This window comes from Lynx rufus, unplaced genomic scaffold, assembly GCF_022079265.1.
Source record: "Lynx rufus isolate CCGP_SWC_20201006 ecotype Redwood Valley unplaced genomic scaffold, mLynRuf1.p SCAF_3, whole genome shotgun sequence".
Classification (NCBI taxonomy): Eukaryota; Metazoa; Chordata; class Mammalia; order Carnivora; family Felidae; genus Lynx; species Lynx rufus.
The window spans coordinates 117,283,351-117,299,767 of record NW_025814845.1 but is presented as its reverse complement, the minus strand read 5'-3'; the positions used below and the strand labels follow the sequence as shown (position 1 = coordinate 117,299,767).

General features: G+C 41.3%; 1 protein-coding gene across 1 annotated transcript in view; it reads left to right on the top strand.

Annotated features, from left to right (window-relative positions):
- The window catches only part of RNF150 (ring finger protein 150), a 254,841-nt gene extending 241,596 nt beyond the window's left edge, over positions 1-13,245 (top strand). The window contains exon 7 of the mRNA XM_047091945.1: positions 10,134-13,245. Coding sequence (XP_046947901.1) covers positions 10,134-10,252 — 119 coding nt within the window. The 3' untranslated portion in view covers positions 10,253-13,245. The remainder of the gene's footprint in view (positions 1-10,133) is intronic.
- Positions 13,246-16,417: the final 3,172 nt, after the last annotated feature.

The following is a 16,417-nucleotide window of genomic DNA, read 5'->3' as shown; positions in this document are numbered from 1 at the left end:
AGAAATTTTAAAGATACCAAATAATGGAAAAATATCCCATAGCCATGAATTAGAAGACTAAATATTGTAAAATGTTCATACCACTCAAAGTAATCTGCACATCCAATGCTGTTCCTATCAAAGTCTCAATGGTGTTTTGTTTTGTTTTGTTTTTTGCAGAAATAGAAAAACAGTCTTAAAATTCAAATAGAATTTTAAAGGGCCTTAAATAGTCAAAACAATCCTTATGAAGGGGATTCAGCGTCCAACATTTTTCCTTGAAACCTCCTTAAGCTTAGTGCTTAAGGTTTTCTGTAGGTGGTACTAATTGCAGATTGTAACAACATAAATGTTAACTACATAAATGTTCACTAGATTTTGCATCCTTTCCTGCACAAACCAATATAAAACTGATGCAAAAGTTACATTGTCCCTTCTTTTGGCACTTAGTAAGGAATTACCCAATGAACTGTTAATGCAATCAGTAAGAAGTTTGAGGAATTGGAGGAAATCTTTGCCCTCCTGGGTGAAGTGTCACAGGGAAAGAAGACCAATGATGAAGAGATAACAGCGGGGGAGCCTGGGTGACTCAGTTGGTTACGCGGGTTCGGCATCTGACTTTGGCTCAGGTCATGATCTCATGAGTTCAGGCTCCCATGTTGGGCTCCCACGCTGGTGTTGGGGAGCCTGCTTGAAGATTCTCGCTCTCTTTCAAAATAAATAAACTTAAAAAAAAAGATAAAAAGCAAAGTGAAATCATAACGATCTGATCTTACTTAATATACAAGCTTCCAGGGAATTCTCCACCAAGCCCACGTAGAAATAATGCTTTAAACTTTCCCATCTGAAAGGGAAGAAGGAATTTTCCTGAATTGATCTCATCACGTGTATATTTATCATTATGGAGCCAGAACTTAAAAAGGCAAAAGTGCCAGTTATATCTGAATGATTTAGAAGTCACTTAGCCAGATGGATGAATTTGTATTGTAGCCTTGGAATGCTTAGTTCCCAAAGGTGGTCAAGCGTTGTCTATGAGCACAGCTTAGCAGCCACATGAAAATATGGCAGATCTGTCATTCCAGAATGGCATGATTGTCAGTATCACTGGCTTGGATAGGGATTCCGTTTCTGCCCCCTCTGTGTACTTGACTTTGGACAAATTGACTTCACCTATAAAATGTGTAGCAGCCTTTGGGATAATCATACACCTACTTCAGAATGTCATTGTGAAGATGACATATGTAACATGTAATTGCTTAGCACAATGCCCGGCACGTAGGAAGAAGTCAGTACATTCTAGCTGTTGTTATTAATACTGCACAGCCTCTGAAGAAACTGACCCTCAGGCCGGCCATTCTCACAATAGAAGCCCCTCCTACGAGGGAAGATTTAAGCCAAATCAGAAGTTTATCTCCTCAGAAATTCTTGTTAGGCCAGAGATAAAGCAAGGAACTCATACAAAAAGAACACATTTCCTTATTGAAAACACTCTGCATTTGAAGTCAGATTAACTTGCCCACTAAGATTATGATAGGGAATATGTAGGCAGTGCCCCAGTCCTGCCCTAAGAAACCTTGATTCTGAGAAGAGATGGAAAGATAATGTAAGTCAGCCAGTCTGGCTGACTATCTCCCCTATGGTTCTCTTGCATAATACAGGAGTGATTGGAAATTATGTCTTATTTTCAGGAATATAAGCATTGGTACCAGTGGACAGAAGGGTGCCATTTTTTCCTTGAAACCTTATTTTTCAAGTACATGGGAAAAAATAAGCTTTTATGTGATGCAGAGCAGCTCCCAGCTTGTGAACACCAAACCTCCTGGAGAATCAGGACACCTGGGGAATTATATTCATCACTACCTTATTTTCTCCCAACACAGAGAACACTTATTCTGAGGGCAATGTTTGTTAATTCTTAACAGAGAAGGACTTATTCCAGCCTGCTACTGCTCTATGCCTTCTTTCAGAAGACACGCAGTAAATATCAAACCTGATTCTGGGAAGGATAATTTTCTGCTTTAGCTTTGAATAACCATCATAAAGAAACAACTAAGTAGGAAAGTAGTGACTTCACATGAAAAGTGTCATGTCAAGTTAATAGAACACATAGTCATTGAAACATAAACCATTGAAAAGAAAGCCAGACCACTCTTCTCCAGCTCACCCACGATGCAAAATCTCTGCGGTGAATGGTTCTTAGCCTTTTTGTGGTTTCTGTAAGAATCTAGTGAGAGCAATCCTCTTACCAGAAAAATATATGTATGCGTATAACCATGTAAGTGTGTATGTAACTTTAGGTACCTGAATTCCTCCACAAGTCCACTAATCCTCAGGTTAAGACTCTTACTTCTGAAGTATAGATATGGTCAAGTTCATGGGCTCTGGAATCAGATCTAGGTTCAAATTCTAGTTCCGACTCTTACTTTCAGTGTAATCTCAGGAGGATTTTAACCTTCCTGGGCTTTAGTTTTATTACCTGAAAATAGAAATAATACTATGTCATAGGTTGATTTTGAATATTAAATTAGGTAATCTGTTTTAATACTTAGCATAATCCCTGGCATGTACTAAGTACTCAATAAGCATTAGAATTGTTATTAGCTAATAAAATACAAAACTTAAGCCCTGCATAGCCAGAGGGGAACTTCAATTCAGTTTCAATGCTACAGACTCTGCTGAGTGCCTCCTGTTTCTGAAGGAACATGGTGGGATTCTGAAATGGAAATTTTGTTTGTTTGTTTGTTTGTTTGTTTGTTTGTTTGTGGAGGGGGTTGTGTGGGGTTTTTTTTTTTAAGTTTATTTATTTTAAGAAAAAGAGAGCACAAGCAGGGGAAGGGCAGAGAGAGAGGGAGACAGAGAATCCCAAGCAGGCTCTGTACTGACAGTGTGGACTCAAACTCACTGACTGAGATCATGAACATGAGCTGAAATCGAGAGTCAGATGCTTAACCCACTGAGCCACCCAGATGCCCTGAATGGGAGTGTTGGCAGTGACAGAGGCCTGAAGTGATAGGGACAGGCCAGGTATGCCTAATACCAGACAAGGCAGGTCTCAGGGTCTTATATTCTCAGGTTGGAAGGAACTAGAACAGTCATCCGGACACACTTTATACACGCTCGTATCAAATCCACAGCAGAACTGCAACCACAGTACACATTTCACAAAGGGAAACCGTGAGTCTTTAGGTAATTTTTTATATATTAAAGAAGAAAGAGATAAACCAAGGATATTAACAATTTATGGACCAAATAGAATTAATAAATCCCAACACTAAGAATTTTTTGGTTAACCTCAAGGCTACTGATGGATTTTACTTAGAATTAAATGTGGAAATGTATGAAAGCGGTAGTTATGGATCAAGAAAATAGGTTACAAAGCTCCGTTTAAAATGGAGTATTTTCTGCCCACCATCTCATCCTATGCTCTTTAATGCTGTGATAAAGACATTCAAGACTACGAATTAGATGACAGAATTAGTCTTAAAATCCACCCAGCCAAGTCAGTAATACTCAGTAGCTCGTTTCCTTGGGCACGGATTGTTAATTGTGAGTCAATGCCTTTAAAGGAGGTAATGCAGAATATATTTAAAAGAAAAGGAGGAAATGAATCAATGATACAGTATTCTCTGGCCATTTTCAGGCTTTTGGGGGGCTCACCCTCCTCTACTGTTCTTCTGCCCTCCCTTTAATTATGAGGTTTTAAACTTCAATAAATACACAGGCCAAGTAACATGAACCAAGGGAGCAAACTCTTCAACAACTGTGGGGACCCAGAGCCTCTTTGCCTTGAACCTAGCGGGGCAGCCCTTACTCCGTTCCCCTCGATGATTTCATTCTGGGAATTGGGCATATATTGCCAGATATTTTCTTTTCCAAGATAAATTTAAAATGTAAATCTGTATGTAAAATACCCTGACTTTTAAATATCGGTAATTAATTCATGCTCTAAAAAAACAAAGCAAAACAAAACAAAAACAAAAAACATGGGGCAGGCCAAACAAGTCATGTCAGAGGCATGAGTTGGGAGTCTTTGGCAGTATGTTTCAGTGTTCCGGGGAACTCTGTCCCTGGTGTTATTTTCTTACTCTTTAATCTTTTCCTAGAAAAGATTCCTTTTCATCTACTCTCATGGTTTCAGATCTCTTCTCTATGCTGAAGCCTCTCACTTCATTTATTGTCCTCCAGACTCCTGTATCTAACTGCTGACTGCACATCTCCTTTGCACGTCTTCCGGGCATCTCAAACATGGCGCATGCAAAGCTGAACTCTTGATCTCTCCCCACCAGTTTGTCTTCCAGTTTCTCCAACTGAGTAAATGGTACCTATATTGCTCAAGAAATATGGGGACTGTCCTCTACTTTCTCCTCTCTTGCTGCCCTTGTCCAGCCCACCACCTTTCTATACATCCCCCTTCTAAACTATTTCTTCAGTTTGTCCCCTTATCTCCACTCACTGCTGCCGCACCAAGCCACATTTCCTCTGTTTTTGCTGCAATCATTTCCTCCAGATTCCCTCCACCCTTTGTGCTACTTTGTGCTACTAATCTATTCTTCACTGAACAGCAAGATCTTTCAAAATATTAAATGGATTCCTATCATTCTGTTTCAGTTCTCTCAATGTCTTTACAGTGCGTGAACCCAAGAGAAGAGAGTATGTCAAGTAGGTATTATACTACTGCGTCCAATGGACTGAGAGTATATTTTTTTCATCTGTAAAACAGGAATAATGAACCCACATCAAAGTGTTATTATGAGAATTCAGTAAAGGCCGATATTATTTCTGCAGTCCTTTTAGATCAGCTTTTGCAGGGAAGAAGGTATCATTCAGTGAACATTTATATTGTTAATAGCTACTTTACACTCCCCAATTAGTACCACCTACAGAGAACCTTCTAAATGTTTTAATGACAGTGTTTTCATTTGTGTTCTTTTGGCCTCAAAGTAAAGCATGTGCCTTAATTAAAAGATAAAGTTTCTAAAAATTACGGAAGGGGTACCTGGGTGGCTCAGTTGGTTAGGTGACCAGTTTCGGCTCCGGTCATGATCTCACTTCGTGGGTTTGAGCCCCGCGTTGGGTTCTGTGCTGACAGCTCAGAGCCAGGAACCTGCTTCAGGTTCTGTGTCTCCCTCTCTCTCTGCCCCTCCCCCACTTGCTCATGCACTTGCTGTCTCTCTCACTCTCTCTCAAAAATAAACATTAATTTTTTTTTAATTATTGAACAAACTAAGTTCAATGAAAAACACAGGATAGAGTGAAAAAAATAACTTCAAATGTCTTCAGATCGTGTTTTTAAAGTTTTGACACGGAAAATGATTAGATGATATGGTTGGTGCAATGCTCCATCATAAAAATTGAACCACTTTTAGGAAAATATATGATTTCATTGATCTGAATTCCTCTTTGCTTGGAGCTGTGCAGGATGGTCAAGTTTCCAAAATAGCATCATGAACTCAGCAGCCATCGTTATATCAGTCCCCATGGCCCTTCTTTTTTTCAATTCACAAGTTCCAATTTAGAAAACACCACAGTGATAATGAGTCCAGAATATCTGCTGAGGCTGGTAGCTTGAAAAAGCCAGGAGTGAAGGTGAGAGGCTGCCACTGCAGGTACATGGAGCTGTCTTTCTAGATCTCTGACTAAATCAGCCCTTCATCTGAGCTGCCCCCTTTTTTTTTTACTAGATATTTATGAAAGTCATAAAATCACTTGATGATGAGCTCCTTGGTTGACGTACAGTTTAATTGTGAGCTGAAAATTTTGGCTTCTCATGAGCTGAACTGGTTCATGGACCATTACAAAAAAAAAAAAAAAAAAGAAGAAGAAGAAAAAGGGTGAGGAGGAGAGAGATTATATCTTTATAATATAACCCTCATTTTTTATCTCCAGGAATAAGAATAGTTCAGCTTTCATTATACCACAAAGTAATGAATTCTCCCATTTAGGATATATTCATACTAAATATACAACAAATAGACCTTTTTTTTATTAAGAAAAAGTGTTCAAAATAAAAAAAACAAAAATTAAAAGGGTTATGAAAAAAAGAGACTTAAAACTTTGTTCCTCCGTGGTAATTCTGGTAAATATTTATTGAGAAGCCACCATGTAGGAGGCACTGTGCTAATTGGCATCAACATGTATATGTACATAATCTGGAACAACTAGAAAGGACTCTGAAGTACCCAGTCCAAACTCATAGACAACTAAACTTTAGCCCTAGTGGAGAAAGTGACCTAGACAAAGTAACACTCGTAGTTACAATAGCTGAGACCAGAAAATAGTCTCGTAAAGTAAGGTAGATTCCCAGTTCTCATGAATATAATTTTAATTAAATATATTTCTCATTGCAAAAGTGATGCTTTAGGAGAGCGCTGAGTGAAAAGAGTAGTTTGAGCTCCTGAAACTACTTCCACCTCTCCTAAAACCCCACAAAAAGTACAGCAAAGGGATCTTGTAAGGGGCAGGCCAACACAGGGAAAAGGCAAAAAGAGACAATATCAAGATCCGAGCAACTGGAAACAATGCACAAAGGGCCAACGACTTAGTGGATCTGAGAAACAGAGCGAGCTCCTGTGTGCAGCTGTACAGGTTGTGCACTGTCCCAATCCAGCGGCCACCACTCACTCAGACTCCAAAGTAAAGGCTTCCTCTGGAGTGGTACCGAGCATAGCCTGCACCACAGCAAGCCGTGGCCCTGCTCAGAAAACAAGGGCAAAAGCAGCCATGAGGGAAGGGAGAGCCATCCCAATTTGCAGCAAAGAATTCCCCCCCAAATCGGAGATCAATAAGCCCTGGGTGGCTCTGGAGAAGAGGATAAATGGGAAGGAAGTACATACATGCAACTAAATGTGGGCTAGAGGTATAGATATAGATGTAGTACAGATGTAGATATAAATATTAGCATAGATACAGGTATTTAGCCAGCCTCGAATGTATTTTGTTGTGAAGTGTGAGGCAGGGATCTAATTGTGCCTGTTTCTAAATCACTAGTTTTATTGAATACTTGTTGAGTGCCCCATTTTCAAATACTAAATGCTTTTATCTTCCGACAACTGCTTCCTAAGTTTTATTCTAGCCATTGATCTGTCTACAATTCTGTGAACCTCATGCATGTCTGGGCCTAGGAAACATATTAGAGCTCAGTCTTTAGATGGATACGTCCCTGTGAAAAGAGCCTGTTTCTCTCAAACCTGTTCTTAACTCCGTAACCCTTTGTCAGTTCTGTTTGTCTCCTTTTAAACATCTTAAAGAATTCACTGTCCTGCGTAAAACTCATATATTCTCCTTAATTATACCTCAACGTGAAGTAAATTACACCAGTGTTTATCAGAGCAAAAGTATTATAACCATCAGCTTCTTCAGTACTAGGCATTTTGTTGGTCTTCTAATTGTGTGTTTCTTCAGCGGGGTAATTAATGGGACACGCAAGATGTTTTGGTTTTAAGGCTGCCTTTTATGCAGTTGAGCACCCCAGCCTTCCCTCAGACTCCCTAGCTTGACCTTGCATTAGTCATATTTAAATACGATCTGATGTCCATCTGTACAAGGCCTCCCCTCATGTTCAGACATATCTATCTATACATGCTATTGCTAATGCTTGAAAGATGCTTCCCTCCCATTCATCTGGCTAAAATTTGAGTTAGGACTCAATTTAGATGTCACACCCGACGGGAATCCTTCTTTGACTCAGCAATTGGTTACATAGCCATCTCCCCTGCTCATAGAACACCAGGTGCATCGTCCAGTTTCATATGTATCTCGCTGTGTTGTGAGTGGCTATCTAATGGTGTGCCAGCATACTAGAAAGTAAGCTCCTTGAAGACAGGAACTGTCTTGCTCTTACCTATGTCCCTAGCATCTAGCAAAATCCTCCGCACATAGTGGAGACTCATTATGTCTTAAGCGAATGAATGATATTTCTTCATTGTAGAATGTTTGGAAGTAAAACAGAAAACAAATTTTTTTTTAAATGTTCATTATTTTTGAGAAAGAGAGAGACAGAGCATGAGCAGGGAAGGGGCAGAGAAAGAGGGAGACACAGAAACAGAAGCAGGCTCCAGGCTCTGAGCTGTCAGCACAGACCCCGACATGGGGCTCGAACTCACAAACTGCCAGATCATGACCTGAGCCATTGTTGGACGCTTAACCGACTGAGCCACCCAGGTGCCCTGAAAAAAAAATTTTTTTAAGAAACGAATATAAATCCCAAAATTTGAGACAACTCTTACTAGCATTTTAGACTTCCTTGCATCTCATTGACTTTCTCAGCCTCACTGCATATAAAGCTTTGAATACTTCTGTTTTCACTTAAGAGAATACTGTGAGCATTTTCTCTTTTATTTATTTATTATTTAATTTTTCTAAATATGAAATTTATTGTCAAATTGGTTTTCATACAACACCCAGTGCTCATCCCAACAGGTGCCCTCCTCAATACCCATCACCCACCCTCCCCTCCCTCCCACCCCCATCAACCCTCAGTTTGTTCTCAGTTTCTACCCCAAAGGGAACCAGTTCACCGAACTTGCTTGCATGTGAGCGTTTTCTTATGTAACTACAAATTCCTTGGAAATGCCACTTTTTTTTATTAATTTTTTTAATGTTTATTTATTTTTGAGACAGAGAGAGACAGAGCATGAACGGGGGAGGGACAGAGAGAGAGGGAGACACAGAATCGCAAGCAGGCTCCAGGCTCTGAGCCATCAGCCCAGAGCCCGACGCTGGGCTCGAACTCATGGACTGCGAGATCGTGACCTGAGCTGAAGTCGGACGCTTAACCGACTGAGCCACCCAGGCGCCCCGGAAATGCCACTTTAATTGTTACAACAAGATTATCCTCTAGAAGTAACACAGTTTATTCAGATATTCTATATTGTTGGACTTTGTTACTTGCAATGTTTTGTTGCTATAAATACTGCTTAAGTGAATATTTTTGCATCTCTGATTATTTCTCTACGATATGTGCTGGAAATGAAAATGTCACAGTTCTACAGGTACTGTATCAGAGTACCCGCCTCAGTGTAATACTGTCCTTTTTTAAAGAGTGAAGATTTTATAAACAAAAAAAGGGTAGCCCATTTTTACCCTGTATTTATTGGTCATTTATATTATACTGCTCTGTGAATTGTGTGACAGTAACCTGTGCCCATTTTTCTGGTTAGTTTTTTTTTTTTTTAACTGATTTAAAAGTTCTCTATACGTTGAAAATACAGCTCTTTGTGAAATTTTCACAAGTATTTCCAGCTCAATCTATGCCTTTTGATCTTACTTTTCATGGTTTTAATATTTTTTGAATTTTATGCATATTTATCAATCTATTCTATAAACTGCTCAAATGTTTTTCCACATAGAATTTCTTGCCCAGTTTAATATATTAGGTATTTTTCTACTTAGATATATACTTTTAAGATATATCTTCTTCTAGCTATATTAGTTTCTGTTTTACATTCAGCTTTTTGGCCTATTTAGAATTTATTTGGGGCTTTTGGGGCTATAAAGCAAGATGAGGCGCTAACTAGATTTTTTTTTTTTTTTTTTTTTTTTTTTTTTTTTTTTTTTTTTTTTTTTACAAAAGATCCAGTTTTTCTAATGCCTTCTCTTGGCCATCAAGGAAATGCTATTAAAGACAATCATATTCATGGGGCATCTGGGTGGCTCAGTCCGTTAAGCATCCGACTTGGGCTCAGGTCATGATCTCATGGTTTGTGGGTTCGAGCCCCGCATTGGGCTCTGTGCTGACAGCTCGGAGCCTGGAACCTGCTTCAGATTCTGTGTCTTCTTCTCTCTCTGCCCCTCCCCAACTTGTGCTCTGTCTCTATCAAAAATAAATCAATGTAAAAAAAAATTTTAGGGGCGCCTGGGTGGCTCAGTCAGTTAAGCGTCCGACTTCAGCTCAGGTCACGATCTCGCGGTCCGTGAGTTCGAGCCCCGCGTGGGGCTCTGGGCTGATGGCTCAGAGCCTGGAGCCTGCTTGCGATTCTGTGTCTCCCTCTCTCTCTGCCCCTCCCCCGTTCATGCTCTGTCTCTCTCTGTCTCAAAAATAAATACGTTAAAAAAAATTTTTTTTTAATTAAAAAAAAAAAGACAATTGTATTCAACTTACCAGCATCCAAAAACATAGTTCCATGTTCACCATGAACTCTGCTTTCTCCTCCCAGGCGAGCAGGAGCCAGCTGTAAGCAGTGATTCTGACATCTCGCTGATTATGGCAATGGAAGTTGGACTGTCTGATGTAGAACTTTCCACTGACCAAGACTGCGAAGAGGTGAAGTCTTGAAATGATAGACGTAGAACAAGGGGATGGTAGGACCCAAGGGGAAGGAAGGGAGGAGCCTCAAGACTTGGACCAGGCAGACACCCCTCCAGAACACCTTGGTAGCTCCACTGTGCGCCACTCAAGAATGGTAACGAGAGCAATATCCAAAGTCACGTCAATCAGGATGCCGTTTCTCCGTCTGTGCAACAGCCCATGGCCTTGGCAGCTTGGAAGATGAAAGCTGATTTTTCCTCCCGTGTCCTTGCAGACACACACTTCAGGAGCTCCCAAAACACACAGAAAGGACACATGTAGGGCTTCTTAGTTTCATTTCCATTTTTTTCCAGGTCTTGTTTTACTGGTTTTGGAATGTTGTGGGATTTCTTTGACAGTTTCTTTTTAAGACTTGTGTAGTTTACGTTATGTCCACTCCTTTAGTTTCCTCCAGCTTTTGTAGAGAGTTCTGTTTAGAAGCACCAGTTCCTGCTATGATCAGTTCGTACGCCATCTCTGAGATTAATGGCCTTGACCTCTCAGCATGAAGTGTGCATGGCTTTGGGAAGTGCCTCAGCACCCTGAAACAGTCTAAGGCCAGCTCTCATTAAGAATCCAAATTCTTTTAAGTGGATCTTCAAAATCCTAGCCGCCAGAGACCCCAACCCTCAGCTCTGAATCCACTGAGGCTACTATTTGCTATTTTCATCTACATCATGCTGGCTTCCACTTACCAGGCTCTGTTAACGGCCCACGTGACATGCGAAGGAAGCTCTAGGGAGGCACTTGATTCTGCCTGGATTTCACAGTCTTTGGAGGAAACTCCAAACTCAGAAGTCCCCTTCAGGGCAGCAGCGCCATTCTTCATGACTGTAGCGCTTGTAACTGGAACTGCAAGCCTAGTGTTAAGACCAGATACCACATACTCTTCCCCAAAGCAAAATGTCTGTTATATTGGTCTCCCCGAGGCTAGAACAGTCTTTTGTTACCTCCACAAGTGGCTCCTGCAGGAGACGGAGGCTTCAGAAGAGATCCAATCATCTTTGAGCCCAGTGTCCAACACAGTGGGGGTTGCAGTAGCACCTAGCCTTTACCTTAATTCCAACGCACTTCTGTTGCACCTCGCCAGACCTCAAGGAAGGGTTCAGGTGAATCCTTAGCAGGTAGCTTTCCAGGGCTCCCTGAGTACATGTAAATACCAATTGAGGAGGGACGCGTCACTTGAAAAACCATTTGATCTAAAAAGTACAGCATGGGAATTTGCTAACCAGGCTTCTCCTGATGGAGAGAGACAAAGTGGGAAAGGAAAAGAGGTATCAAATCAATACTAAAACCCACCGGTGTTTTTAAACTCTTTATGTTTTTATTCTTTTTTTGTAACTATGACAGAGATGTGCTATTTTTTCAGTGGGCAATTTTGTAATACGTTTCGACTATCCATATGCATAGATGACTAAGGGAGTGAATGCTTTCCCTGGACAATCACAGGTCACCTCATCCTCTGTAAGAAGGCCTGCGGCTGCGTGGGTTACTAAGAAAGAAGCTTTCTTCACTGAGTTATTTACGTATTTGATGAGGCTTTCTCACCTCATTACACAAACACTCATCCAAAAACAGGAATTTGGTTGTGCCGTAAATCCCTGCTGCCTGCTGAAACATAGAGTGTATGTCAGGGGGACCACTGGTTGCTTTTGTCTCACCATCTTTAACGATTTCCTATTTGATGCTCTCTAAGTAGGCAGCAAGGCAAGGAAAGTGATTACCACCTTCAGAAATGTCACCTCTTCCTGGGCGCCTAACACTTCCTGTAATGAAATCTGGTGTCCGTGTGCGAAGGCAGGCAGGGAGGGACGAAGACAGCACTGAATGGAGCGTCAAGAGTCCTAGATGAGCCACCTGCTTATTGGGCCTCATCTTTTCCATCTGTGAAATGAAGGAGTTTAACACGGTGATGCCCAAGGCTCCTTCTGGCCTTTAGAACACTAATGAGCTTTTTGCCAGGAGGATCTGGTTTTTTGAGATGGCCATGACAGATAGCTGACTTCGTTCAGGTTAGGGAGGCACTGACTTGACACGTAACCTGCCCTAATGGCTTTTGGGACTCAGCATTCCTGCATTGCTGAGAATGAATAGCTAAATGATTGAAGTTTTAAGTCCAAGGAGTGGTTTTGGTTTGCCTTATGTTAAAGCTGCTGTTAGTCAGAGTTTGTCATCTCTGGATACCTTCAAATCCTAGTTCTCGGTATGGAATTCTTCATCTCAAAGTGTTGCTTTTTCTTGGCCGGCTAGAGCTGCATCGTGTATCCTCCTCCATTCAGCTCGGCCTGAAACACATTTTTGGTATTAACTTAAGTCAAGTGGAATTAGAAGGATAATTCAACAGCAAAGGAACGATCTACATTGTATTCCATGCCCAGGAGAGAAAATGCCTCTTGGATTGCATAATTCTCCCTGCGAGGAGTGTTGTCTCTTCCTGCCAGTGACCGGGTAAATCAGGAATCAGGAATTGGTTGCATATGTATGCTGTGGCTGCAGCAGCCCCTATAGAATGCTGCGTAGATAACGTAGATAACGTAGATAACGTGAGGTTCGTGACTTTACCCCAAGGAGGTTCTGCTGCAAAATCCCTGAGCCTAGGAGGCTCTCCATTTACCAAAGGTTTGTTTCTGGAGGATTTTCATGTGGCTTTGGTAGTCTAAAAAAAAAAAAAAAATTTTTCTTTTTTTTAACCAGCATAGAAGGGTTTAAAAGAAATGAAAACCTTCCATAGCTTCTTCACCACCTCCCCTGCAGAGGAAATTCTGAGCTTGGAGCCCTCTACAAGTATATGCAGACTTTATGCGTATTTAGAGATGTGCATTTTTCTGTAGCAAGTGTCCAGACCAGCGCTATCCAATAGAAATATAATGCAAGTCACATATGTAGACTTTACATTTTCTACCGGCTACGTTTGAAAAAGTACAAAGGAACAGGTCAAAATCATTTTAATAATATAATCTTTTTGTTCCAACGTGTAAAAAGTATTAATGAAATACCTTACATTCTTTTGGGTACTAAGTCCTCTAAATGCATTATGTGCTTTACACTCAAAGCACGCCTCCCCTTGGACTGGCCGCGTCTCCAGCTCTGTCCCAATAGCCACAGTTGGCCCGTGGTCTGGAGCAGAGCTGCTCCAGGATTCTCACAAGATTCCCTGACCCTCACAAAGAAGAGAAGTTAAAACCTAATTACCTCCAGAGAGAACTAGACTCCACCCAAGTTGCCTAATGAGAGGCCCAAAGATCTGTTTGTTTTGTGATCCATAAATATTCAAGCCACTCTTTTTGAAATTCCTGCTTGACCTTTCTAACCACACATTGATGTCCGTTACTGTCACTGTGACTCCTCTGACCAGTCGTTTTTGTTGTTGTTTTTTGGGTTTTTTTTTTTTAAGTGACACAAACCATGTGGATTTGGTGCTGCAACAAAATTGTCTCTGTCACTTCTACGACAAACCCTCAGAGGGGTAGGCGGCACTCGGGAGCGGAGAAGAATTCCAGACTCTAGTCCTCCAGCTTCACCTCAGCCCCCTCATTCTCCTGCCTCCTGATTGGCAGAAGGTCTTTTCCCAGTGCCAGTGCCCCCCTGGGGACTTGGGGGCGGGCAGGTGGGAAGTTACATAGACTCTGAGTGGCCTTATTGAGAAGAAGTCTTTGGGGTTGTGACCACCCAGCCCTATTGGGTGAATCATGACAGCTTACAACTGCCACCTCTCAACTCAGAAGTCAGCGTCCTCTCTCACCCCAAGGCCGTGGGCAAGAAAAGTAGCATTTCCATTCCCTCAGAAAAACTGACCTCTAGGACTTGCCTCTTCTGTGTGGCGGAGCCCTTTGAGAAGAACTGAGCCCTGATCATGAATACAGCATCCGAACATTGATTTAGTCTCTGGGGATTGGTCACCCCTGAAATATTAATTCTGTCACCGAGGCAGGAAGACGGGGAGTTGGGAGAAGGCAGAAAGTGAATAGTGGAGGGGCACCTGGCTGGCTCAGTCCGTAGAGCATGCAACTCTTGATCTCGGGGTTGTGAGTTCGAGCCCCACGCTGGGTGTAGAAATTACTTAAAAACAAAATCTTTAAAAAATATATATATGATTAGTTGCAAGACTTACCTACCTATTCTGACATCACCTAGTCACGATAGTAACCATGGAGGCAAATCTCTGTCCAGAGAGGTTTTTCTGTTTGTTTTGTGTTGTTTTCAGCGTTTCCCTCATTCTGAATGTTCATGTGTCTGGGTTCAGTGCCCAGTGGCTACTTTAGTCAGTACAGGCATTCTTGCAGCTGACCTGTCTTCAGAACCAAAAAATGGTGACAGAGAGCCTAATATAAGATTCTTTCTTATTTATGAGTTATGTTTAGATGAAAATTCTTGCAGAGCATAAAAAACAAAAAGCATCTAGTTATCTGTTGAATCCATCACCTTGACTGCAAACAAACAAATCTCATTAAATCAAAACTCTTTCCAAAAACCTGAGATACAGAGTCACATCCTCTTTAAAGCAAGGACCCAGCCCTCTGTGGTACTAGGGCCCCTGAGGCAACTTCCAGTAACATTTTTTTGTATGTTCTCACTTAGATTTCTTTCTCTTTTGTGTGTGTGTGTGTGTGTGTGTGTGTTTGTATCTATATCTATCTCTGGCTTTCTCTGACTGCCTCTTTCTTGTATACACACCTACATACATTCTGTTCCCATCTTTCAGGACAAAAACCTCGGTGGCTTTGGATCTATCTATACAGTCATCATTATTGTGATTACCGTTGTTACTGTTGTTGGTGTTTTTCTTCTTTTTATTGTGTGGCAATGTCTATATTTGCACTTCTGATGAGGAAAACCAGTTTACTATAAAGGCAAATTAACTTCCTCCATAATGGAGTTAGCCATGTTTTCACTTCTCTTATCATTAATTTAATTGCAGACCACCTACAGCTGTTGCCTTTTTTTTTCAGGCTTCCTTGCCAGAAAGGTCTCCTAGGCAAATAATGGCAAAGTCACAATTCCAGAATGCTGCGTAGATCTACCATCTTCTACCTTCAGCATTTGTGACCTTCCTAGTTCACCACAGGCCCCCAAGATTTGGACATCTTAGAAAAATGTATGGGCCGTGCTGTATCTGATGTCCATTCATGCTTCTTAATTCAGCTTCTTAGCACAAGAACTTCCTCTTCGTAAGTGATCTGAGAGGCCACTTCTTCCTTAAGACTGAAAAAGAAACAAAGAGGCTATTCTCCCAAGGTGAGGGACAAAAGTTCCTTGTGCAGTGCTCTGTGTCACAGACGTGTCATTGATGGTACTTAAAAGGAGGTGGGAATACTAGCCTGCAGAAAGTGAGAAAGAGGGTGGCAGGATATGAACATGGGTGCTCTTCCCAAGTACATGCTCATCCCCTAGGTTTAGAGCTGACCTGGTGTTTTGGGATGTGTGTGTGTGTGTGTGTGTGTATTTTAAGGAGTTTAACACTCATGAGTTAAACACTCATGGTTGCAAAGAAGGTTGGGATTGCCTGAAAAATAAATTGTGAGAAGCAGGAATGAGTTTCTCAGCATCACTTACCTCTTCTCTTTGCCTGCTTGTCTCCCCATCTCACAACCCCAGGCCCTTTGTAACAGGAACAGTAATTTGTAAAGACCCACAGATTGGTAGCCTCACTTCCACTTTGACCCTTTTGATGGCACTAAATTATCCCAAAACTAAAGATCCTAGATTCCAGATCCTAGATACAGATCCTTAATTATCAAGCCCTTTACTTGCAAAACTTGGTTGTTCTGCAAAAAATCCAATGACGTCACTCACATCTCTCTTTATCACCCTGTGAACTATGCCTCAATCAAGTGGCTTTTTTAGGAATCTCGGTGATCAAAGACCTTTTCACCCTTATGCTACTATTGATGCCTTGCACTTACTGCAGAGCCATTCGCTCAATGGCTACCTGATAAATATGTGTTGATAATGATCAGGCAGGAATATAATCTCTCAAGAGGTCCACAGGTCTGAACAGAGCAAGAGAGAACTTCTGTAAAGAAGGTAGCTCACCTTAAGTCACCCAGAATCACTGCTTGGCAGAATGTCTGTGGTCTTGTCATCCTTACTGAAGTGAAGGGCTTGGAGAAGCAGGGAAAATGTGGGGACCATGTGTGCTGTGTAAACCAAAGA